The 27,741-nt window shown below is 36.3% G+C and overlaps 1 protein-coding gene across 1 annotated transcript; it reads left to right on the top strand.

The window, feature by feature from the left end:
- Nucleotides 1-2,465: 2,465 nt before the first annotated feature.
- LOC132558153 (116 kDa U5 small nuclear ribonucleoprotein component-like) lies at nucleotides 2,466-27,142 on the top strand. Its single transcript, XM_060222686.1, has 26 exons — nucleotides 2,466-2,594; nucleotides 3,013-3,129; nucleotides 4,160-4,196; nucleotides 4,908-4,986; nucleotides 6,576-6,651; nucleotides 7,684-7,749; nucleotides 9,074-9,109; nucleotides 9,314-9,404; nucleotides 10,986-11,068; nucleotides 11,562-11,728; nucleotides 13,010-13,137; nucleotides 13,644-13,707; nucleotides 13,962-14,052; nucleotides 14,575-14,710; nucleotides 15,898-16,025; nucleotides 16,414-16,607; nucleotides 18,448-18,559; nucleotides 21,529-21,669; nucleotides 22,153-22,246; nucleotides 22,705-22,795; nucleotides 22,996-23,209; nucleotides 23,333-23,420; nucleotides 23,959-24,077; nucleotides 24,264-24,358; nucleotides 24,861-25,122; nucleotides 26,335-27,142. Exons 1-26 carry the CDS (start codon nucleotides 2,472-2,474, stop codon nucleotides 26,428-26,430), a joined length of 2,928 nt encoding a protein of 975 aa, XP_060078669.1. The 5' UTR covers nucleotides 2,466-2,471; the 3' UTR covers nucleotides 26,431-27,142.
- Nucleotides 27,143-27,741: the final 599 nt, after the last annotated feature.

The raw sequence follows: 27,741 nt of genomic DNA, 5'->3' as shown, positions 1-27,741 counted from the left end.
TGGTGAAACTTACAAGGGTTGATGGGTGAGGAGGTAGAAAATATTGGTGAGACTCTCAAGGGTAGATGGGTGAGGTAGAGAACAAGGGTTGATGGGTGAAGTAGAGAACCTTGGTGAGACTCACAAGGGTGGATGGGTGAGGTAAAGAACATTGGTGAGACTCTCAAGAGTTGATTGGTGAAGTAGAGAACATTGGTGAGACTCTCAAGGGTTGATGGGTGAAGTAGAGAACATTGGTGAGACTCACAAGGGTTGATGGGTGAAGTAGAGAACATTGGTGAGACTCAAAAGGGTTGATGGATGAGGTAGAGAACATTGGCGAGACTCTCAAGGGTAGATGGGTGAGGTAGAGAACAAGGGTTGATGGGTGAGGTAGAGAACATTGGCGAGACTCTCAAGGGTTAATGGGTGAAGTAGAGAACATTGGTGAGACTCACAAGGGTTGATGGGTGAAGTAGAGAACATTGGCGTGACTCTCAAGGGTAGATGGGTCAGGTAGAGAACAAGGGTTGATGGGTGAGGTAGAGAACATTGATGAGACTCACAAGGGTTGACGGATAAGGTAGAGAACATTGGTGGGATTCACAAGTGTTGATGGGTATGGTAGTTTAAATCAGGGAAGCTTAGATTAAGAAGGTTGATTGGTAGTGTAGAAAAAGTGACTGGAGACTTTCACAAAAAGAACGAGGTTGATAAGTAAAGTATAGAAAATTGGGTAGTAATTTGTGAAAATAGTGTGAATGGGTGGGTATGGAAGTAAAGATCGGGGAGATTTTTGTGAAAGTGATCAGGGTTGATGGATATTGTAGAGTGAAATCTACAGGGAATGATATCGAGTTCAGAATATTAGTTGGCAACATGTACACAACTCAGGAACTGGGAAAAATGACTGGATTATGTACTGAAAGGAGTAAGGAGTTCAGAGTCACGGCACAAAATCCCTTTTGTTTTTTTTTTTTCAATTTGAAATAACCTAATGAGCGTGTCACATAATCAAGGTCAAAGGTGCCAAATTTGTTTTTTTTTTTAAATGTTTTATCTACTTCTGTTGCTAAAACAAAAAGCCTTGAACCAAGATAACTGTCTGGTAGGACCCTGGGATGAAGCATGGCAAAGATTGACCAAAATTCATAGTCACGTATGCAAAGAATCTTAAAAAGTTGAAACACTCAAATGGATTTATCTGATAAACCCAAATGCCAAGGAGCATGATGTTCGATTTGCAAACAAAACAAACCATGGCCGATCTTCAACAAAGTTTGTAAACAAAACTGACTCTGGCCGATCTTCAACAAAGTTTACAAACAAAACTGACTCTGACCGATCTTCAACAAAGTTTGTAAACAAAACGGACTCAGGCCTATCTTCAACAAAGTTTGTAAACAAAACGGACTCAGGCCTATCTTCAGCAAAGTTGTGAAATATTCAATAGCTTCTGATTAACAATGAGATGTAATATGTATAAATTTTGTGTTAAACAAGAGCTGGAAAGTGTTTGCAAAATAGAAATTACTTCCATATTCAATGCTCCACGTGCCAAATTTGTCTCCCAGAAAAATAATTTGGTGTAGACTCATTTTGAAGTCATTAAAAACCACCACCGCGTGAGCGATGTACACCAATTGTGACTTTTCTTTTATGTCGAAAGCGAATGTTTACTACTACAGAACAAAATTGGTTAATATGATATTAGTTGTAAACTACATGTATTTACATTTGGATCCGTATTTATACAGCCACGGTACTCTCTTCCTTTATTAGAAACTCCAGTCATCGAGACGCTTGAGCTTGTTACAGACCTCGCAGAACGCAAAGGAAACGCTTCCGGTGGACGCATGTGGTAAGAACTATTGTGAAGGCGGTTGTTTACTTCATGAAATCATATAATGTAACATATTTAACACAAGAAAATATATTGTGCATGCCTAATAAATCTAACTGTCGATCGATTTATCTACTAAGACATATGATAACAGAGTAAAGCTCTCTGATTTGGCTCTGCTGTCATGGCTATACGAGCAGAGAGCGTTAATATTTCGCATAAAGACTTTAATTTCATAAAATTCAAATAATTTTTCATGTCTGACATTTCTACTTTCATTGATCACACTTCAGACGACCATCGTGAAAAGAAGTTTATGGGTTATCTTTATTTATTCATAGACTGAATGATGATTTTGAAAAAAACAAAATACGCAAAACTGAGAATTTCTTTTGTATTTGACGCTTGAATCCGTTGACAACTGGGACAGGGTAAATATATTTAGATTTTTTGGTTGAAATTGATCTAAAGATTTTATTCAGCCAAGCTTAATTGCCTGCTGGACGAGAAAAAAGACTGATTGTAAATCTCATGTTGTGTCGTACATCCAACACTAATTTATCATAATTCAAATTGACATGTGCCGTATTAAGTAGTATTCTCGTTGATATATCATGTTCAATATATTTTTGTATCAGCAGCTAAAAAGATGGATCAGGAGTTATATGATGAATTTGGTAACTACATCGGTCCAGAACTGGACAGCGATGATGATGATAATGAGGACAGTGATGAGGAGAGAGAGGAACACTTCGGTGAATATGGAGCTGATGTGAGTTTACTTACGTAATATATATATGTATAGTTATTAATTTCTTGAATCACAGAAAGGTTTGAATTTCTTAAAGGTAGAAAATACATTTAAAAAAGGGCAACATGTTGTATTCCACTGGGCACAATATTGTATTACACATTGAGTACAATCTTGTCTCACACAGTGAGCATAATATTGTTTGACATAGAGAGCAAAACATTGTCTTACACATTGACCATGATATTGTCAATATGAGAACTGTTTACTGAAAGTAAACAAGCACACTATTGGTTGGATGTAATGGGGAAGATGTACTGAAAATGATGAATAAAAACAAAGAAAATGCAATGAGACTTTCCAAATGAAGTGAAGTTCATTTTACTTGTATCTACAAGATTATGCTTATAACAAGTTTTTGTCTTTGATGTTGTAACAGGAAGATGAGGATATGGATGCTGATGATGCTGACGACGTACCAGAGATGCAAGTTGTACTTCATGAAGACAAAAAGTATTACCCTACAGCTGAAGAGGTTTATGGCCCTGAAGTGGAGGTAAGTGTCTTTTTGTTTCATTCTTTCACACAGTTTAAAAGGATTTATGGCTCTGAAGTGGAAGTAAATGTCATTTTGTATCATCGTTTCACAAAGTCAAAATTTTATGACCCTTACGTGGGGGTAAGTTTCATTGTAAAATTTCCTGTATTAAATCATCCTTAGATGGTTTGTTTTTGTCACCCTTCATCAATGGTATGTCTGTCTATCATTAGTTACCAAGATCTTTCTGGAATCTCTTGTGTATACAGAACTAATAAAGATCATTTGATGTGGTTTGTTTTTATCACTCTTCATCAATGGTCTGTCTGTCTATCATGGATTACCATGACTTTCTGGAACACTTGTGTATACAGAATTAATAAAGATCATTTGATGTGGTTTGTTTTTATCACTCTTCATCAATGGTCTGTCTGTCTATCATGGGTTACCAAGATCTTTCTGGGATCTCTTGTGTATACAGAACTAATAAAGATCATTTGATGTGGTTTGTTTTTATCATTCTTCATCAATGGTCTGTCTGTCTATCATGGGTTACCAAGATCTTTCTGGGATCTCTTGACTGATAAAGTCCTAAATTAGAACTAATAATGATCGTGTGATGGTTGTTTTAGACCTTTCTGAGATCTGTGATATGTAGATAGATCTAACAAGATCCTACGATAGTGTACACCAAGATCAGATCTCCTAGATAAAGGACCAAAACAGGTGATCTAATGGTGGGCACTTTTCTTTTTCATTAATTACATATATGCAGTACTGAATGTAATACTTAAGTAAATACCTCATAGATAAATCAAAAAGACATTTGGGGGTCAGGAGAGTGAAGTGGGGGGTAATTTTAGAGACCAGATTTTGATTGAAGGGGTTTATCTTTTCAGTGTAGTATCACTACCCTGATATGAATACTGGACTCCTTGTTTTTTTGTTTGTGAATACATTTAGATATCGGTGGTTACAGATTTAAAAGCCATGAAGAACTAAAGGACTTTAATAATTTCTGACTCCAACAGATTTCATTTCTTTTCAGACCATAGTTCAAGAAGAAGATACACAGCCGCTAACCGGTGAGTGATAAAATTCTGTTTGATCAGTATCAACACTAAGAACAAGATATTGGACAAAATCTAGATTGGGAGGTGCACTAGCCCTTAATTCAATGAATTTTATGATTTTCAATATTGGAGGATTACAAAATAATATCAAGTACATGTGCATATTATGCAATGTGCCACCATTGGAATAAATTGATATGTAGGAAGTCCACCAGCAATGCTTACCACCTGCTCTCTCAAAGGGCTATTCAAACACTTAATGAATAGTATTTTGCTAAAAATTTGGAGCAACTGTATCATACTATGCCTTTGGTTTGACAATGTGTAATACAAGATTGTATATATATATATATATATATATATATATATATATATTTTAGCTAAGGAAGCTCATGTTTGACCAGTAATAAGGCAACACAAAAAAAATTCAAACACAATATCATAGACTCTTGCATTTTGATATACTTTGTTACCAATAGTTAAATAATTTCTTCCCCCGAGTAGAGCGATTGATATAACCTTATATTTTTCCTGTGGAGTACATTTGGTGATGGCGTAGTTGATGTCAGGCTTTTAAATTACTTTCTGTCATCTAGCTTGTCACAAAATCACCCCCAGAACAGAAGTTTAGAAATTTTTGGCAGCTGAATTTTATACATCCTTCAGATATATCTAGGTAACAGGTCTAGTACTACTTACACAACTTATTGTTTTAATCTACAGAGCCAATCATAGCTCCAGTCAAGAAGAAGAAATTCTCCATGGTGGAGCAAGATTTACCAGAGACTGTATATAACATGGAGTAAGTTGTTTGGCTCTCAATACATCCCCAAAACAAACCCCAACCCCACATCTCTTAATACATCCCCTAAACCAACCAACCCATCCTCTCACCTCTCTATACAATACCCTAAACCAACCCTCCATCCTCTCACCTCTCTATACAATACCCTAAACCAACCCTCCATCCTCTCACCTCTCTATACAATACCCTAAACCAATCCTCCACCTTTCACCTCTCTATACAATACCCTAAACTAACCCTCCATCCTCTCACCTCTCTATACAATACCCTAAACCAACCCACAATCTCACTTCTCTATACAATACCTTAAACCAACCCTCCATCCTCTCACCTCTCTTTACAATACCCTAAACCAACCCCACCCTCTCACTTCTCTATACAATACCTTAAACCAACCCACAATCTCACCTCTCTATACAATACCCTAAACCAACCCCCACCCCCTCACCTCTCTATACAATACCCTAAACCAACCCCCACCCCCTCACCTCTCTATACAATACCCTAAACCAACCCCCACCCTCTCACCTCTCTATACAATACCCTAAACCAACCCCCACCCCCTCACCTCTCTATATAATACCCTAAACCAATCCTCCACCTTTCACCTCTCTATACAATACCCTAAACCAACCCTCCATCCTCTCACCTCTCTATACAATACCCTAAACCAACCCACAATCTCACCTCTCTATACAATACCCTAAACCAACCCCACCCTCTCACCTCTCTATACAACACCTTAAACCAACCCACCCTCTCACCTCTCTATACAATACCCTAAACCAACCCCCACCCCCTCACCTCTCTATACAATACCCTAAACCAACCCCCACCCCCTCACCTCTCTATACAATACCCTAAACCAACCCCCACCCTCTCACCTCTCTATACAATACCCTAAACCAACCCCCACCCCTCACATCTCTATACAATACCCCAAACTAACCCTCCATCCTCTCACCTCTCTATACAATACCCTAAACCAACCCTCCATCCTCTCACCTCTCTATACAATACCCTAAACCCACCCCACCCTCTCACCTCTCTATACAATGCTCCTAATGAAAGGGTAAAGTTTACAATTAGATAGTTTACATTGGAAAGGACTATTTCTGACATCTGTAAAATTGGTAGGTTTATATATTTCAGCTATAATTGGTCTCCAGCGTCCTTGGGGAAAGGCAATTCTGAATTGTAAAATTTTAAGGTCTCTTCCTATAGGGATATGAAGGGGTGTGAAAATACATCGTAAGACCAAGAATTGTCAGAATAGAAATTTTGTCATTGTTTGAAACCTTTATGGAGATTTACCAAAATTTTGAAACTCAGTTTGTTCACATCAGGTTCACAAGGTCACATGGGTCATGGAGGAGTCAGAGTTCACTCGTTATAGATTATTGAGGAAAACACTAATCAAGAATGGCTATGGATATAACATGACTGAATATATGAAAGGAGGTCATTTGGGGTCAAGGTGGGGCTTGAAAAGGTAAACTGATGTCCTTGCATTATAGACATAAAAACTCTTTTGACATTTCCTCAATAAATTTTACACAGGAATTTAAAAAATCCCATTTTTTTAGGTTCCTGGCTGACTTGATGGATACGCCTGATCTGATCAGAAATGTCACCCTTTGTGGCCATCTTCATCATGGCAAGGTGAGAACAGTTGTTTCGTTTATAGACATGCAGAAGTTCAAAACAAAATACCAAATAGCTAGATGTTTTTCAACAGGATGCTGTGAATACAGGTAGAGGTGGAATTTGTCAGTTTTATAGCAAATTTGTATGAGGGTAGTTACTACTAGGTTAAAAAAAACATGAAGTGCAATCTAATGTAGGGTGGTATTTATAAATCTGACATTTATTGATTATTCAAGTCTTTCAAAATTAATATTTGTTTTACAACATATTGAAATGGCTGATGCTTTTCACCTTTGATCTACATCAAAGCAAAAGCTTGTACAGGCCCTATCTCCTACACTACTAATCACTGGACCTTTAAACTTGGGATATGGGTTCATCCTGATGAAACAGATCGAAAGTAGGTCACTGTGACATACTTTTTGATTTACACAATTAATAAAAAAAGTTTGTCTTAGCTCAATCTCCTACACTGCTAGTCATCAGAACCTTATACTTGATGTATAGGTTTATCTTGATGAGTGGTTTGTTGGTTTTGGACTGTAATCCACTGAATTATAATTTTAACACTGGAGTATCGATACATAAAAATTTACTTTAATACTATCACGTGGAATCCACCAAAATGTTACATGTATGAAATAAAATGTTACTAACTGACTACATTGTATTGTTTTCAAAATTCATTAGTAGTCGGTATATCACACACTCACTGTAAACATGTATATCTTTGTACTTATCTTATTTTGGTGCTTGTTGTCTAAAAGATGTCGCCCTAATTCATGGAAGAGTTAATCACAGTCTCTGTTGACTGCTTATGTAGTCATTGTTATGTAGGAACAAATTTGTCATAGAAAGTGATAATGTGTGACAATTATAATGAGTTTATTTATATTTTATAACAATATCAGTGGATTCTTACCCTAATGAGTAAACTATTTATCTGGAGAAATACAACTTAATGCATAATTAATGGAATTATCTCCCCTGTATTTTTCAGCCTTGTCATGTTCGTAAATATAACTGTAAATGTTTCTTTCCTTCCAGACATCATTTGTTGACTGTTTAGTGTCACAGACTCACCCAGAAATCGACGGCAAAGATGACAAAGATGTAAGATATATATAGGCATAATAAAGAAATGTATATTATGTTTATATTGTTCAATTAATCTGTTTTATTGTCTAAGCTAAAGTTTCCTTCTGTCAGGGATGGGTGAACATTATTGTTTTCTACAAATTTTTGGCATAACCTAGATGTATTTATTGAGAACTAAAACATATGACATATATAAAAAGCTGTTATGGAAACGTTAATATTGTAAATTGTTTTAAGATTGATTTCTTTATACATGATACTGTTGGTTCATAATGGAATGTAAAAGTCTTTAGAACGAATGCATGTTGAATGTCACGGTAACAGCTATTTGATATTTAACAATGTTTGAGAAGATTGTACAAAAGACACACAAGTCAGTAGCACCTTTCAATACAAATTTAGAGTTAGATACAGTAGAGCCAAACAATGAACTAAACTGCATCATACAGATGTTGTGTCCTGCTAGGACTCATCAGTGATGCCAAGGGCCTAAAGTTTGAAGCCAAAGTGGCAACTGAGGAAAATCTGAAAAAAGAAAAATTCAAAACCTGAATGGGAAGATGCACAAGCTTCTTTACAAAGTCAAGTACATGTGTCTGAACTGTACCACTATTTGTCAAGTACATGTGTCTGAACTGTACCACTATTAGTCAAGTACATGTGTCTGAACTGTACCACTATTTGTCAAGTACATGTGTCTGAACTGTACCACTATTAGTCAAGTACATGTGTCTGAACTGTACCACTATTTGTCAAGTACATGTGTCTGAACTGTATCACTATTTGTCAAGTACATGTGTCTGAACTGTACCACTATTTGTCAAGTACATGTGTCTGAACTGTACCACTATTTGTCAAGTACATGTGTCTGAACTGTACCACTATTTGTCAAGTACATGTGTCTGAACTGTACCACTATTTGTCAAGTACATGTGTCTGAACTGCATCACTATTTGTCAAGTACATGTGTCTGAACTGTACCACTATTTGTCAAGTACATGTGTCTGAACTGTACCACTATTAGTCAAGTACATGTGTCTGAACTGTATCACTATTTGTCAAATACATGTGTCTGAACTGTACCACTATTTGTCAAGTACATGTGTCTGAACTGTACCACTATTAGTCAAGTACATGTGTCTGAACTGTACCACTATTTGTCAAGTACATGTGTCTGAACTGTACCACTATTTGTCAAGTACATGTGTCTGAACTGTACCACTATTTCAATCATTTAAAACATGGCTTGCAGACTATAGCATATTACAGATGTATACATATCACTATTTATTTTTTATATATGTTTTTCATGTTTTAAACACTTGTTTTGTTTCCACAGATTCGCTACACAGACACACTCTTTACAGAACAGGAGGTAAGTGTTTGTTATAGAGAGGTGTCAGTATTGTTACAGAGAGATCTTACTGTCAATGTTTTTTCTGTTACAGAGATCTTACTGTCAATGTTTTTTCTGTTACAGAGATCTTACTGTCAATGTTTTTTTCTGTTACAGAGATCTTACTGTCAATGTTTTTTCTGTTACAGAGATATCTTATTGTCAATATTGTTTTCGTTACAGAGAGGTGTCAGTATAAAAGCCTCACCTGTTACACTGGTTCTGCCAGACTCCAAGAAGAAATCATTCCTTGTGAATGTTTTTGATACACCAGGTAAATATTTTTATCACAGATGTAAGTTCGATAGAAATTACTATTTGAATATTAGTTTGATTAAGTATTTGAATATTTGACGATTTGTTTACACTAGGCCTAATCTACTGTAACAATTTACCAATACAGTATACAACTTTCACTCTAAAAGGGCAGTCGGTACACACTAGGCCTACTCTACTGTAACAATTTACCAATACAGTATACAACTTTCACTCTAAAAGGGTAGTCGGTACACACTAGGCCTACTCTACTGTAACAGTTTACCAATACAGTATACAACTTTCACTCTAAAAGGGCAGTCAGTACACACTGCTCTACTGTAACAATTTACCAATACAGTATACAACTTTCACTCTAAAAGGGCAGTCGGTACACACTAGGCCTACTCTACTGTAACAATTTACCAATACAGTATACAACTTTCACTCTAAAAGGGCAGTCGGTACACACTAGGCCTACTCTACTGTAACAATTTACCAATACAGTATACAACTTTCACTCTAAAAGGGCAGTCAGTACACACTAGGCCTACTCTACTGTAACAATTTACCAATACAGTATACAAAGATACCTACAGGGACTAGACATCTTCAATAAGATGAACATAACACATACCCTTGTTATACTGAATATATTAATTGTAAGAAATGAGATCAATTTCTAGGACTGTATACTCAGTAAAAATGTGATAATAGCATGGAAATATGTCGAAAGAAATGGTAAGATGTGAAGACATAAACATATACTCTTATATTTCAGAATTGTGAAAAAAAGAATTGTTATTTAAAAGTTTATAGACTTTTTAAAAAAAAATATTCATAATAACACTTAGCACTTCATGGTATAGATAGCTTCACTATTCATATAATTACACAGATAACACTAATTTCACATCCTGTTCTTACCTAGATAGGGGTGATTCAGATCATTTGACAATAGGCCTTTATGATTTAGCTGACAAGATTATTTTCATAATGAAAATTGAACATTTAACAATCTTCCAAACAACGATATATCACAATTGTGAAAACGAATATTTAAATATCATTTTCCTATTCGAATACTGCCGTATTGAATGAATATTCGACTATCTGTTGATATCCCTCATATTTTTTGTTGTCCATGTTCCTCGGTCTTTTATCATATTGATATAGGACAGATAAGCCTAGTCATTGTGTGAGTGTCCTCTCGCAGATATCAACTGGATAGATATGTAAAGATGATGCTATGTTGTAGTAGATTATTATGTCTTTGTCATATTATAGTGGTCATAATGTTTCTCCCAGAATCAGCATCACTCAACTTCATTTGTGTTGAACAGTGAAAGATGATACAAAGAATATGTTCATTGAGTTCATGTTCAGGGCTCAATTGTCAAAAACTATATCTATTTAGAGAAAAACATCAACTTAACATGAATGTCATTGAGGGGAGGGGCATTTTTGTCTTACACTCATAATGAATTCTTTTTGACAATAGATAAAACCTGTTAACCTCAAATTGGCATCTAGTTATTTGGAAACTGCAAGAAAACTGTAAACACCTACAAACACTGTTATGTTTTCTGACATTTATTAGGTCACGTGAACTTCTCTGACGAGGTGACGGCAGCCTTCAGGATCAGCGACGGTGTGGTGGTGTTTGTGGATGCAGCAGAAGGGGTAAATAAATAATGTGAAATAGAGATGAAAAAATAGCGAGAAAGAAGGGATAGGAAATAGGAATAAACAATAGAATTAGGTAATATAAAATGATAAGATTACAAGCTAGAAATAAGAAATGTTACTGAATATGTGTGAAAATAGGCATTTTACTATTATGTATATATGGTGGGTTTAGGCTCCTAGAGACCTAAGAGGCAAGGCCCAAAATGGGAAATTTAGCAAATGCTTTAAAATCCTTCTGCTGTAGGAGTAGGAGTAATTGAATTTTGTTCAAATTTGGTCTGATGCATCCTTGGATGAAGCGAACTTTTATAAACAATAGGTCTGTCTGCCCAGGAGGTCACAGATTAGAGGCCCAGTAGGGGAATATTTTAAAACTTCTTTGTATGTTGGAATTAAGGTGTTTTGTCTTCATTTTTTTTACATGTGACAACTGACATATTTTGTGTGATCACTGAGGTCATATATGTGACACTATACACATTTACAGGTGATGTTGAACACAGAGCGCCTCATTAAACATGCCATACAAGAAAAGCTTCCTGTCACCATTTGTATCAATAAGGTAGACAGACTGATACTGGAGCTCAAACTGCCGCCTACAGATGCATATTTCAAGCTACGACACATCCTAGAGGAGATCAATGCTCTCATAAGGTCTTGCTTGCTTAAAAATTTTCATAACATTCTTACGAGCCATAGTTATGCTTCTTGGCAATGGGTGGAACATTTAATGTTTTTACCCTCTTAGAGGTGGCAGGTTATCTAAATCACCCTGTGTCCGTGGTCAGTTGTCAATCAGTCTTTGACACCTGTCAGTACAACAAATAGAACAAACAAGAGGAGAGAAGATAAAGCAAGGGAAAAGATCCAACTCACAAAGAACTAATTAAGATCTTACCATGATGAACTCTTTAGATCTCTCCAGGGTTCATTTCTTACCTCTTATTGATGTCAGTTTGGTGTAGTAATAATGATGGAGTAATACATCATGGCAAGATCTTAATTAGTTTTTTGTGAGTTGCATTGTTTCCCTTCTTTAATTTTCTCTCCTCTTGTTCTTCTAATTGTTGTAACGACAGGTGAATTGATCAAACCATCATATGAAATATGAGAATGATCACTCCATTCATCACTCAGTTAGTTTTTGCACAGGAAAAACTTTCCAGTACTTCTCGAGAAAAAGAGATAAATTTTCCTTATCAAAATCAAAGGTGACTGCCAGTAAACCAATTCATTTTAAAAGTGCACAGCTAGAGACCAAATAGAATCTTCACAAGAAAGTTGAGAAAAATCCATCCAATACTTCTAAAGAAAATTGAAATATCAAACTCCACCAGATATTATAAAGTAATTTCTTATCTAAAACACAAGTTCTCAAATACTTTATAATGAGGTAAGTTAAAAAAGCACATACAACATACTAATAATTATATTCAGAGTGACCATGACAATGTTTTTTTAATGCCTGCCAAGGCTTTCTTTCCTTAGGGTACCATAATACACTCGGGGAAAATTAATTGATATTTTCTTTCCTGAGGGTACTACAATATGCTTTGGTAAAAATTAATTGATGTTTTCTTTCCTGAGGGTACTACAATATGCTTTGGTAAAAATTAATTGGTGTTTTCTTTCCTGAGGGTACTACAATATGCTTTGGTAAAAATTAATTGATGTTTTCTTTCCTGAGGGTACTACAATATGCTTTGGTAAAAATTAATTGATGTTTTCTTTCCTGAGGGTACTACAATATGCTTTGGTAAAAATTAATTGATGTTTTCACTGCAAATAATGTGATCTGGTCAAAAATATGTGAAAATATTAAAACTTGCTATTTTCACCTGCCTAAAATCTACTATTTCAGAGCAAAAAGCAAGAAATACTGTGATGTGTTCTTTAAGTATAATTTTGAAATTGTTTATGCTCTGCCTGTTACAGTGTTTATGCTGAAGATGAAGCGAATAAGACTGTGTCTCCATTGCTGGGAAATGTTTGTTTTGCGAGTTCCTACTACAGATTCTGCTTCACCCTTGGATCATTTGCTAGGATATATGGAGATACGTATGGTAAGGTTCTGTAAATTGCTAGTTATAGCCAGGTTAGAAGGGAACACCCACAGGGACTTGGCATAAATTTCTGACCCATGGTCCATATACATGTATTATAGAGACAAGGCTTGTAACTCCTAACATGGAAAAGCTGAACATATTTTTTGAAATGATGTTTTTCAATATTCTGGGGGTCAGATATCTTCGTAAGACATACATTACCATAAAGTGAAATGTCTTATCTTTGCAATAAATGTTTGAGGAATGAGACTGACCAAGTATAAACAAAGTTATGACCAGACGAATTGGAAATATATAGCGAAATGGCTTGGTAGACATTTTCCTGTCGGGTTTAAACATGCTCCCGTCTCTAATGGGTACTCATGTCCATGTGTAACACAGAGATAAAACAAACCACGCACACATCAACTTATGTCTCATGAGAATTGATAAAACAGATGTTCAGGCTTCAAGAGTTAAAATCTTCATTCTGATTTTTCAGTAAATATTTTTTGTTTTTGTAGGAGGTATTAATGAGAAGGAGTTTTCCAGGCGTTTGTGGGGAGACATGTACTTCAATAGTAAAACGTGAGTAACACTTCTCAATGACACAACAATTTTAAGGTGACTTGAGACAAAGTGACAACCACCTGAAGGGGATACTGTTATCTACCTAGGGATAACAGTTCTAGTTACCTTAGGCCTAAGTCATCCATTCTCTGACACCGTCTTAAAAGTCAGGTGTGCCCCTCAAATCTAAACAGTTGCTTACCTCTCCTTGTTTATATATCTGTGTGGTGATTATATCTACTTGGTAACTAATCATGTTTTGTATTATACAGGAGAAAGTTTACCAAGAAACCACCAAACAGTACATGTCAGAGAAGTTTTGTGGAGTTTATACTGGAGCCATTATACAAACTGTTCTCACAGGTAATTTACATACAGTACAGGACGGAGAAGTTTTGTGGAATCTCCTGGCAACATTTCTGTAAAACATGGGGTTTTAGTGATCCAGACAACATTTCTGTAAAACATGGGGTTTTAGTGATCCAGACAACATTTCTGTAAATATGGGGTTTTAGTGATCCAGACAACATTTCTGTAAAACATGGGGTTTTAGTGATCCAGACAACATTTCTGTAAAACATGGGGTTTTAGTGATCCAGACAACATTTCAGTAAATATGGGGTTTTAGTGATCCAGACAACATTTCAGTAAATATGGGGTTTTAGTGATCCAGACAACATTTCTGTAAAGCATGGAATATTTGTAATTTCTGCATAGTATTCTGAACTTAAAGCGCTGCATTGTTTCGTGTGGGTTGTTTGATTGCAGGTTTCTGGTTTGTGACTAGATATGAATGAACAAGATTTATATTAAACTAATTCATTTGTAGGATGTCCTGAAATTAAGACGTGCTACTTAAAACTTCATCATTTCAATCTATTTTAGGTTGTTGGAGATGTTGATGAGTGTCTACCCAGAATGTGTGATGAACTTGGAATCTCCCTGACAAAGGAAGAGAGAAAGATGAACATCCGCCCATTGTTACGTATCGTGTGCAGACGGTTTTTTGGAGATTTTACTGGTCAGTCCTAATATTGATTAACATAAAACATAGTGTTGAAATATTTATAGTCTGCCTTCACAGAGTGTAAGTAAGGTATTGTCTATATATAGTCTGTCTTGACAGAGTGTAAGTAAGGTATTGTCTATATATATATATATATATATTCGGATTTCACAGAGTGTAAGTAAGGTATTGACTATATATATAGTCTGCCTTCACAGAGTGTAAATAAGATATTGTCTATATTTATAGTCTGTCTTTACAGAGTGTAGGTAAGGTATTGTCTATATTTATAGTATATGTTCACAGAGTGTAATTAAGGTATTGTCTATATTTATAGTCTGTCTTTACAGAGTGTAGGTAAGGTATTGTCTATATTTATAGTCTGATTTCACAGTGTAAGTAATGTATTGTCTGTATTTATAGTCTGTCTTCACAGAGTGTAAATAAGGTATTGTCTATATATATAGTCTGTCTTTACAGAGTTTAGGTAAGGTATTGTCTATATATAGTATATGTTCACAGAGTGTAATTAAGGTATTGTCTATATATATAGTCTGTCTTTACAGAGTGTAGGTAAGGTATTGTCTATATTTATAGTCTGATTTCACAGTGTAAGTAATGTATTGTCTGTATTTATAGTGTAGTGTAAATAAGGTATTGTCTATATATATAGTCTGTCTTTACAGAGTGTAGTTAAGGTATTGTCTATATATATAGTATATATTCACAGAGTGTAATTAAGGTATTGTCTATATATATAGGTATGTAATTAAGGTATATATATATAGTCTGTCTTCACAGAGTGTAGGTAAGGTATTGTCTATATATATAGTCTGTCTTTACAGAGTGTAGGTAAGGTATTGTCTATATATATAGTATATGTTCACAGAGTGTAATTAAGGTATTGTCTATATATATAGTCTGTCTTCACAGAGTGTAATTAAGGTATTGCCTATATATATAGTCTGTCTTCACAGAGGTTCAACAGAAACTTATCTATGGTTGTAGGCAACTTTTTATGTTGCAAACCTGATTAAAAATTCCTGAATTTACCTTTTGTGTAAAAGTAGTCTCAAACATTTTGGTAACATAACAGAAAATGGTAGACTACTGTGTGAAATACAAAATATAAAAATGGCACTGGATCTATGGTTAGCATCAGATGTCTTTTGTTGGTTACATACTTTATATTTATTTTCAAGGTTTTGTTGACATGTGTGTGGAACATCTACCTAGTCCAGCTGGCAATGCAAAGAACAAAATAGAACATGTCTACACTGGATCAAGTGACTCAGATCTTGCAGAGGTCATGTGCACATGTGATCCTGATGTAAGTTGTCTCCCCTAGAGAAACCTGATAGGGTGTGTCCTGATGTAAGTTGTCTCCCCTAGAGAAACCTGATAGAGTATGTCCTTACGTAAGTTGTCTCCCCTAGAGAAACCTGATAGAGTATGTCCTTACGTAAGTTGTCTCCCCTAGAGAAACCTGATAGAGTATGTCCTGACATAAGTTGTCTCCCCTAGAGAAACCTGATAGAGTATGTCCTGACGTAAGTTGTCTTCCCTAGAGAAACCTGATAGAGTATGTCCTGACGTAAGTTGTCTTCCCTAGAAAAACCCAATAGTGTATGTCCTGTTACAGGGCCTGCTAATCATTTATATATGTATGTACTGTTACAGGGCCTGCTGATTGTTTACTTTGGTATGTATTGTTGCAGGGCCCACTGATGGTTCACACAACCAAACTGTTTCCAACACAGGATGCCACAAGTTTCCATGTATATGGTCGAGTAATCAGTGGCACACTGTACGCTAACCAGGAGGTAAAAATTCTGGGTGAGAACTACTCTCTACAGGACGAGGAAGACTCACGGTTTGGTCAAGTGGGGAGACTTTGGATTTCTGAGGCGAGGTAGGATACTTTATAGAGATACTCCCTGAAAAATGTTGTGGCCTTGTTAGGCTATATAGTGTTATTTCACCAAATATCAGTCACAAACACATTGATATGACAAGGTAAAGGTTGTCAGTCTGTCTGTACATCTGTCATGTTAATCTGTAGTTCTCCTGTAATTTTGATGGGACGTGGTGTAGTTTTGTCAGTCTGTCCATACATCTGTTATATCAAATCTGGCAATCTCCTGTAATTTTAACGGGACATGGTTTAGTGTTGTCAGTCTGTCCATACATCTGTTATATCAAATCTGGCAATCTCCTGTAATTTTAACGGGACATGGTTTAGTGTTGTCAGTCTGTCCATACATCTGTTATATCAAATCTGTCGATCTCCTGTAATTTTAACGGGACATGGTTTAGTGTTGTCAGTCTGTCCATACATCTGTTATATTAAATCTGGCAATCTCCTGTAATTTTAACAGGACGTGGTGTAGTGTTGTCAGTCTGTCCATACATCTGTTATATCAAATCTGCCAATCTCCTGTAATTTTGACAGTCCATGATGTAGTGTTTTCAGTCTCTGCATACATCTGTTATATCAAATCTGGCAATCTCCTGTAATTTTAACAGGACATGGTTTAGTGTTGTCAGTCTGTCCATACATCTGTTATATTAAATCTGGCAATCTCCTGTAATTTTGACAGGACGTGGTGTAGTGTTGTCAGTCTGTCCATACATCTGTTATATTAAATCTGGCAATCTCCTGTAATTTTAACGGGACATGGTTTAGTGTTGTCAGTCTGTCCATACATCTGTTATATTAAATCTGGCAATCTCCTGTAATTTTGACAGTACATGATGTAGTGTTTTCAGTCTCTGCATACATCTGTTATATCAAATCTGCCAATCTCCTGTAATTTTGACAGTACATGATGTAGTGTTTTCAGTCTCTGCATACATCTGTTATATCAAATCTGGCAATCTCCTGTAATTTTGACAGTACATGATGTAGTGTTTTCAGTCTCTGCATACATCTGTTATATCAAATCTGGCAATCTCCTGTAATTTTGACAGTACATGATGTAGTGTTTTCAGTCTCTGCATACATCTGTTATATCAAATCTGGCAATCTCCTGTAATTTTGACAGTACATGATGTAGTGTTTTCAGTCTCTGCATACATCTGTTATATCAAATCTGCCAATCTCCTGTAATTTTGACAGTACATGATGTAGTGTTTTCAGTCTCTGCATACATCTGTTATATCAAATCTGGCGATCTCCTGTAATTTTAACGGGACATGGTTTAGTGTTGTCAGTCTGTCCATACATCTGTTATATTAAATCTGGCGATCTCCTGTAATTTTAACGGGACATGGTTTAGTGTTGTCAGTCTGTCCATACATCTGTTATATTAAATCTGGCAATCTCCTGTAATTTTGACTACATGATGTAGTGTTTTCAGTCTCTGCATACATCTGTTATATCAAATCTGGCGAAATTTTAACGGGACATGGTTTAGTGTTGTCAGTCTGTCCATACATCTGTTATATTAAATCTGGCAATCTCCTGTAATTTTAACGGGACATGGTTTAGTGTTGTCAGTCTGTCCATACATCTGTTATATTAAATCTGGCAATCTCCTGTAATTTTGATGGTGAATTGTGTAGTTGACTATTATTAAGTTACAATTGGGTTAAAATAGAGTTTGTTGAAATAGTTCAAGATTTTTCAAAGTATTTTGTACTTTTCACTGTGCTGTGTGTGATTGAAGTTGTATAAGATCTGTATTTTACACAATATTCACATATGTTAGTGAGCAAGACTATTCTACAACAGCTTTCATATTGTGTTGTAGGTACAAAGTGGAGGTAAACCGAGTGCCTGCTGGAAACTGGGTACTGATTGAAGGCATAGACCAGCCCATAGTGAAGACCGCAACCATAACAGATGTATCTGGTCACGAGGAGGTAAGTCATGCCAATATAACAGATGTATCTCGTGATGACGAGGTAAGTCACACCAATATAACAGATGTATCTCATGATGACGAGGTAAGTCACACCAATATAACAGACGTATCTGATGATGACGAGGTAGGTCACACCAATATAACAGATGTATCTGATGATGACGAGGTAAGTCACACCAATATCACAGATGTATCTCGTGATGACGAGGTAGGTCACACCAATATAACAGATGTATCTGATGATGACGAGGTAAGTCACACCAATATAACAGATGTATCTGGTGATGACAAGGTAAGTCACACCAATATAACAGATGTATCTGGTCATGACAAGGTAAGTCACACCAATATAACGAACATATCTGGTCACGAGGAGGTTTGTCACACCAATATAACAGATGTATCTGGTGATGACGAGGGAAGTCAAACCAATATACCAATATATACCAATATAACGAACGTATCTGATGATGACGAGGTAAGTCACACCAATATAACAGATGTATCTGGTCATGACCAATATAACAGACGTATCTGGTCATGACAAGGTAAGTCACACCAATATAACGAACATATCTGGTCACGAGGAGGTTTGTCACACCAATATAACAGATGTATCTGGTGATGACGAGGAAAGTCACACCAATATAACAGATGTATCTCGTGATGACGAGGTAAGTCATACCAATATAACAGACGTATCTGATGATGACGAGGTAGGTCACACCAATATAACAGATGTATCTGATGATGACGGGGTAAGTCACACCAATATAACAGACGTATCTGGTCATGACAAGGTAGGTCACACCAATATAACAGATGTATCTGATGATGACGGGGTAAGTCACACCAATATAACAGATGTATCTGGTGATGACAAGGTAAGTCACAACAATATATCAGATGTATCTGGTGATGACGAGGTAAGTCAAACCAATATAACAGATGTATCTGGTGATGACGAGGGAAGTCAAACCAATATAACAGATGTATCTCGTGATGACGAGGTAAGTCATACCAATATAACGAACGTATCTGATGATGACGAGGTAAGTCACAACAATATAACAGATGTATCTGGTGATGAAAGGTAAGTCACACCAATATAACAGATGTATCTCGTGATGACCAGGTAAGTCATACCAATATAACAGATGTATCTCGTGATGACGAGGTAAGTCATACCAATATAACGAACGTATCTGATGATGACGAGGTAAGTCACAACAATATAACAGATGTATCTGATGATGACGAGGTAAGTCACACCAATATAACAGATGTATCTGGTGATGACAAGGTAAGTCATACCAATATAACAGACGTATCTGATGATGACGAGGTAAGTCACAACAATATAACAGATGTATCTGATGATGACGAGGTAAGTCACACCAATATAACAGATGTATCTGGTGATGACAAGGTAAGTCACACCAATATAACAGATGTATCTGGTGATGAAAGGTAAGTCACACCAATATAACAGATGTATCTCGTGATGACAAGGTAAGTCATACCAATATAACAGACGTATCTGATGATGATGAGGTAGGTCACACGAATATAACAGACGTATCTGGTCATGACAAGGTAAGTCACAACAATATAACAGATGTATCTGGTGATGAAAGGTAAGTCACACCAATATAACAGATGTATCTGATGATGACGAGGTAAGTCATACCAATATAACAGATGTATCTGGTGATGACAAGGTAAGTCACACCAGTATAACAGACGTATCTGGTCATGACAAGGTAAGTCACAACAATATAACAGATGTATCTGGTGATGACGAGGTAAGTCAAACCAATATAACAGATGTATCTCGTGATGACGAGGTAAGTCATACCAATATAACGAACGTATCTGATGATGACGAGGTAAGTCACACCAATATAACAGATGTATCTGGTGATGACAAGGTAAGTCATACCAATATAACAGACGTATCTGGTCATGACAAGGTAAGTCACACAAATATAAAGAACATATCTGGTCACGAGGAGGTTTGTCACACCAATATAACAGATGTATCTGGTGATGACAAGGTAAGTCACACCAATATAACAGACATATCTGGTCACGAGGAGGTTTGTCACACCAATATAACAGATGTATCTCGTGATGACGAGGTAAGTCATACCAATATAACAGATGTATCTGGTGATGACGAGGTAAGTCACACCAATATAATGAACGTATCTGGTGATGACAAGGTAAGTCACACCAATATAACAGATGTATCTGGTGATGATGAGGTAAGTCACACCAATATAACAGACGTATCTGATGATGACGAGGTAAGTCACACCAATATAACAGACGTATCTGATGATGACGAGGTTAGTCACACCAATATAAGACGTATCTGATGATGACGAGGTTAGTCACACCAATATAAGACGTATCTGATGATGACGAGGTAAGTCACACCAATATAACAGATGTATCTCGTGATGACTAGGTTAGTCCTATAACACATCATTCTATTCTATTGTCAATCATTCAGAATACTTTATTTCGTGAACTTACCTGTTCAGACATATTTGTGAATACATGATTTTGCAAGGCTGACCTAGAAATGACTTTAAATTCCTGAATGATGAGTTAATGGAGACATGTACTCTGATATCAGTAACCTAATCAACATAAAGTGGATTTCTGTAAAATTTACCACGAAGGATTTGAATTCACGATTGACTCTTGCATATTAACACAAAAATATATCCCATGCTGATTCAGAGTCTATGTCTGTCATCCAAATTGCATTCACATTGGTAATTAAGACAATCTGATAGCCATTCATTGCTGAAAAGGTTCTAATTCCCAGTTGACAGCAGATTCTCCAATCATTACAGAATTCTGGTTAATGTTATTTCTCAAATTCAATTTTAATACCATAACCCTATAGCACAGTTAGGATGGCCATCTATTTATGTCTCTATTGATCTGTTACAGGTACACATATTCCGACCTCTCAAGTTTAATACAAACTCTGTAATGAAGATTGCTGTTGAACCGGTGAACCCTTCAGAATTGCCGAAAATGTTGGACGGATTACGGAAGGTCAACAAGAGTTACCCGCTCCTGAATACAAAGGTGTGATAGTCATTCTTACTACTATGAAGAGTTCTTAAACATTTGAATGGTGTTATTGTGCCTGCTGTACAACTTTTGAAATGTTGCTGTTTGTTGTTGTGTTTTTGTATTTAAGTTCTCCAGGCCCCTCTTGTATAAAACATCTCAACTTGAGATTTCCTCGAGTCGAGATTTTCCTCAGCTGATATCTCCTTGACAATATCTTGTATGAAAATTCCTCAAGGAATTTCAGGACATCCTAGCCGATGCCTTTCTCCTGTTCCTTGAGAAAATTTTATACAAGCCGTTTTTGAGGAGATATCAGCTGAGGAAAAACTCGACTTGAGGAAATCTCAAGTCATGTCTTACATACATTTTCTAGTTTTTGTATTTAAGTTCTCCAGATCTTTATGTACAGTGTGTGACTTTTGAAATGTTGCTGTTTGTTGTTGTTTTTGTATTTAAGTTCTCCAGATCTTTATGTACAGTGTGTGACTTTTACAGGTGGAAGAATCTGGAGAACACATTGTGTTAGGAACTGGAGAACTTTACCTCGACTGTGTGATGCATGACCTCAGGAAAATGTACTCAGAAATTGGTAAGTAAATCCTTGTTCATATGATTAGTAGATAAGATAAAATGTATCATATGATCTTAACATCGGTGATACTGGACTATAAAGTGTGTGAGTGTGATGAAGGAAAAGATGGAAGATAGTGTTTGATGAATCTAACGCGACAATCGTGCATTAGACTGTGTCATTGATACCATCAACGTTTTTATATTGCTAAGTATGATAAAAACTTCATATCAATAAATTTGATTAAAACTTCACATTTATTCTGATCTAGAACCCTGGTATTGATATCTAAAATAAATTTATAAATAGATAAATGGAGTTTGATTAAGAATGTATTATTACTGTTTCAATTCCTGTATAAATCTTTTTATTAAACATTCTTTTTTCATGGCAAATCTAGGGTATGTTTAAGGAGTGTTTTATAAAATTCATAATTAATTGGATCAGATTCATTTATGTTTACAATTGTTTTACAGACATCAAAGTTGCTGACCCAGTTGTATCGTTCTGTGAGACTGTAGTCGAAACATCCTCACTTAAATGTTTTGCTGAAACACCGAACAAAAGGTAACTGTCTTCTTTTTTTCCAATCAGGTAGACAAACATTTAGGTATCCCTCATACAATGTTAACAGCTGTACCAGTCAGGTAAACCAACATTTAGGTATCCCTCATACAATGTTAACAGTTTTTCCAGTGTTAGTGTGTAAATCAATGTTAAAGTTATTATATTATTTGATGGAGAGAAAGATAATTCTAATTTGACAGGAACAAGCTGACAATGATTGCTGAACCTCTAGAGAAAGGACTAGCAGAGGACATTGAGAATGAGACAGTACAAATCACATGGCCGAGAAAAAGACTCGGAGAGTTCTTTCAAACAAAATATGACTGGGATTTATTAGCCGCTCGATCTATTTGGGCCTTTGGACCGGACTCAACTGGACCAAACATCCTAGTGGATGACACCCTGCCTTCTGAGGTAGGACATTCTATAATTTTATGGTATTAACATGACACATAATTATGGCCTTAATAAATTGAGCGTTTGTCTTCTAACTGATGAATTTTGTGGTAATTCTATATCTTATTGATTTGTTGATAGGTAGAGAAGAGCCTGCTAGGCGCTGTCAAAGACAGTATTGTACAGGGCTTTCAGTGGGCCACGCGGGAAGGACCACTTTGTGATGAACGTAAGTAAATAGTCTTTGTATTCACACAATACTACTTGTCCGACATCTCGTATAAAATGTGAGGGTGTAGTTTCTATAACATTCTCTTCTACCTTAGTTATTGATTCAGCAGAATATGTCTGTAAACATACATATTTGATTGAGAGGTACCGTTTATCCCATGAAGGAAAAGGAAGCTGTGAAGTAATCTCGATGTCTATTACACAAAGCTTGTCTTCATATCTGATATTATTAACAACTTCAAAGGCAAAACAATAGATCTGCTAGAAAGGATTGCCACTTTTCCAGATGTAAGTTTAGAAAGGATTGCCACTTTTACAGATGTAAGTTTAGAAAGGATTGCCACTTATACAGATGTAAAGGAATGTAACTTTAACAGGGAAAAGTTTAGAAAGGGTTATGACTTTAACAGGATAAAGTAAAACAAAAAAGGATTATGTAATTATTACATGTAAAAGTTGAGAAAGGATCAAACTTTAACAAGTTATGAATTATAATGGATTGGATCACTGTAGTATTCACTTTGATTTCCTTGTAGCCATCAGGAATGTGAAGTTCAAGATCCTAGATGCTGTGATAGCACAGGAGCCAATACACAGGGGAGGTGGCCAGATTATCCCAACAGCCAGAAGAGTGGCCTACTCTGCATTCCTCATGGTAAGAGGGAATGAATCTGAACAGCCAACATTTGTATCTGTAGCTTCTCTAGATGACATTTGACAAATTTTGTACACTGTCAAAGTGTTTGAGTTTATTAAAACCCTCTTGGAGTAATAAATTCATATTGACAAGGCCTGATCTGGGTATTTAATTACAGAACATTGAAACTGTTTATTTTTTCAGGCCACGCCCCGGATGATGGAGCCGTACAATTTTGTGGAAGTTATGGCCCCTGCTGACTGTGTATCTGCAGTATATACTGTGCTGGCACGACGAAGGTAAACGAAATACTCCAATTCCTAACTCTAGATTTTGTTATACATGTCATTCAACATTGACAATATCCATTGTAGCCATGAAGATTTTCTGGTTTATGCTATTTTTATCCTCCATGATATGTTTGTCTGGAGATATTAAATTGGGCTTTCTTTGTGTGTCTGTCCTGAGTTTTGTCTGGGCTAGAGCTTGAAAATTATTCAACCAATCTCTTTAAAAAATGGTACATGTTTGTATTTCTTGGAAGACATGTTCCGTAAATATCATATTTTAAGGGATAAATGAAAGATTCTGAGATATTATACAAACTTTCATGAAAACAGGACATCAATTTATTAGACTTTTACACATGAAATTAGCAAATCGCAGGTCATATTACACATGTACAAACAAAGAAATATATTATGGATGTTAACACACTTGTAATAGGGTAGTCATGTGGTAAAATGTCTTTCTTTACATCTCCATGTTCTAATCTTTGGTAATATTATTATGTGTTTACAGAGGACACGTTACCCAGGATGCACCAGTACCAGGTTCACCTCTCTACACAATTAAAGCCTTTATTCCTGCCATCGACTCTTTCGGATTTGAGACTGACCTTCGGACACACACTCAAGGTCAGGCATTCTGTCTGTCAGTGTTTCACCACTGGCAGATCGTACCTGGTGACCCCTTGGATAAGAGCATTACTATCAGACCATTGGAGCCACAACCAGCCACACATCTGGCCAGGGAATTCATGATCAAATCACGCCGGAGAAAGGTAGTGTTATCAAAGAAGGGTCAAGGCTGATGAGATAGAATAACACTCGATGAAGATAGTTGGGGGATCAAAGTATACATTCAGAAAGACTTGCAGAAACAGTTACCAACAGCGGTTTAAAAATGTTAACCAGTGTCTCTCATGTAGAAACTGACCTTGTAGATTTAGAAATATTGACCAGTGTCCTGTAGGTAAACAATGACATTGTTAGAAATATTGACCAGTGTCTTGTAGGTAGATACTGACCTTGTTAGAAATATTGACCAGTGTCTTGTAGGTAAACATAGACCTTGTGGTTTAAGAAATATTGATCAGCGTCTTGTAGGTAAACACTGACCTTGTAGTTTTATAAATATTGACCAGTGTATTGTAGTTAAACACTGACCTTGTAGATTTAGAAATATTGACCAGTGACTTGTAGGCAGATTATATTGACCAGTGTCCTGTAGGCAGATTATATTGACCAGTGTCCTGAATGCAGATTATATTGACCAGTGACTTGTGGGCAGATTATATTGACAAGTGACTTGTAGGCAGATTATATTGACCAGTGTCCTGTAGGCAGATTATATTGACCAGTGACTTGTAGGCAGATTAAACTGACCAGTGTCTTGTAGGCAGATTATATTGACCAGTGACTTGTTGGCAGATTATATTGACCAGTGTCCTGTAGGCAGATTATATTGACCAGTGTCTTGTAGGCAGATTATATTGACCAGTGACTTGTAGGCAGATTATATTGACCAGTGACTTGTAGGTAGATTATATTGACCAGTGTCCTGTAGGCAGATTATATTGACCAGTGTCCTGTGGGAAGAGTATAACGACCAGTGTCTTGTTGGCAGATTATATTGACCAGTGACTTGTAGGCAGATTATATTGACCAGTGTCTTGTTGGCAGATTATATTGACCAGTGACTTGTAGGCAGATTATATTGACCAGTGTCCTGTGGGCAGATTATATTGACCAGTGTCTTGTTGGCAGAGTATATTGACCAGTGACTTGTAGGCAGATTAAATTGACCAGTGTCCTGTGGGCAGATTATATTGACCAGTTTCTTGTAGGCAGATTATATTGACCAGTGACTTGTAGGCAGATTAAATTGACCAGTGTCTTGTAGGCAGATTATATTGACCAGTGTCTTGTGGGCAGATTATATTGACCAGTGACTTGGGTTAGATGAGATTTTAACTTTTGTTTTTCATTGGCAGGGTCTGAGTGAGGACGTTAGCATCAATAAGTTCTTTGATGATCCTATGTTGTTGGAGCTGGCGAAACAGGACGTGATGCTCAACTATCCAATGTGATCAGGACGACCATTGTTCACTCCGAGAACGTCGTGCTAACTATCTATTGTGATCAGAGATAACAATTATTCACTCTGAGGACGTCATGCTAACTATCTGGTGTGTTCAGGCACTGTCATTATTCACTCCACATATCAGCTTTTTGCCACCTGGATCAGAAAGTAAGCACTTCTGATGGAAACCTAAAAAGTTGCTGACTAGGTGCTGTAAGGATCACCCAACACTTGACTGTAACAGACATTTTTCCTGTGGAGACCATTATTTAATACAAAAGAAACACTAGAACTTCGAATGTATTTTTGTCATTATTATAGATGTTTATTATAGACTTTCTCTGACTGGAACGTGAAACATCAGTGTTGTCTGGACATGAGAGGCTGGTCAATCAAGTGTTGACAGTGCTTAGTTTAACTGACTCATAGTGGTTAGTCAGCTTAACTGATCCGAAACCATTAACTGTCTTGACAAAGCATTGCTTAGTCCAGAGACTTTACCATTTCAAGATCTAGACATTTTTGCATACAAAACATGTGATCATCAGATGAAATTTGAATACTAAAGGACATTGATCTACAAGGTTTACAAGGGGATAAGAAAGTTGTTAGTCATTTAGTTACAATTCCACATTAATTGAAGGATAAAGCTTGAAGTAATTTCATTGTATATTAATTATATTCATCAGGTATTGTGATGTAAATAAACATGATCTAAGCCTTTGTTTTCACTATTATCACTGCAAAACTGGAAATAGTGAATTATGTTTCCTGTATGTCTTTAAGATGTCAGTCTGAGATTGAGATGTTAAAGAATGTCAGTCTGGTATTGAGATGTTACAGAATGTCAGTCTGAGATTGAGATGTTACAGAATGTCAGTCTGAGATTACGATGTTACAGAATGTCAGTCTGGGATTAAGATGTTAAAGAATGTCAGTCTGAGATTGAGATGTTACAGAATGTCAGTCTGAGATTGAGATGTTATAGAATGTCAGTGAGATTGTGTTACAGAATGTCAGTCTGAGATGTTACAGAATGTCAGTCTGGGATTAAGATGTTACAGAATGTCAGTCTGAGATTGAGATGTTACAGAATGTCAGTCTGAGATTGAGATGTTACAGAATGTCAGTCTGAGACTGAGATGTTACAGAATGTCAGTCTGGGATTGAGATGTTATAGAATGTCAGTCTGGGATTAAGATGTTAAAGACTGTCAGTCTGAGACTGAGATGTTACAGAATGTCAGTCTGAGATTGAGATATTACAGAATATCAGTCTGGGATTGAGATTTTACAGAATGTCAGTCTGAGATTACGAT

Source organism: Ylistrum balloti, unplaced genomic scaffold (genome assembly GCF_031769215.1).
Source record: "Ylistrum balloti isolate Yb309-2 unplaced genomic scaffold, AGI_CSIRO_Ybal_v1 Utg370762, whole genome shotgun sequence".
In the NCBI taxonomy this organism is placed as follows: Eukaryota; Metazoa; Mollusca; class Bivalvia; order Pectinida; family Pectinidae; genus Ylistrum; species Ylistrum balloti.
This window is presented reverse-complemented; position numbering and strand designations above follow the sequence as displayed.

Bases quoted from the DNA above. Each gene is read 5' to 3' on its own strand.
- LOC132558153 (XM_060222686.1), top strand. From the start codon at position 2,472: ATGGATCAGGAGTTATATGATGAATTTGGTAACTACATCGGTCCAGAA. The intron at 14,711-15,897 runs GTCAGTCCTAAT...TTTATTTTCAAG, and splicing joins GTTTTTTGGAGATTTTACTG to GTTTTGTTGACATGTGTGTG. The intron at 18,560-21,528 runs GTAAGTCATGCC...GATCTGTTACAG, and splicing joins ATGTATCTGGTCACGAGGAG to GTACACATATTCCGACCTCT.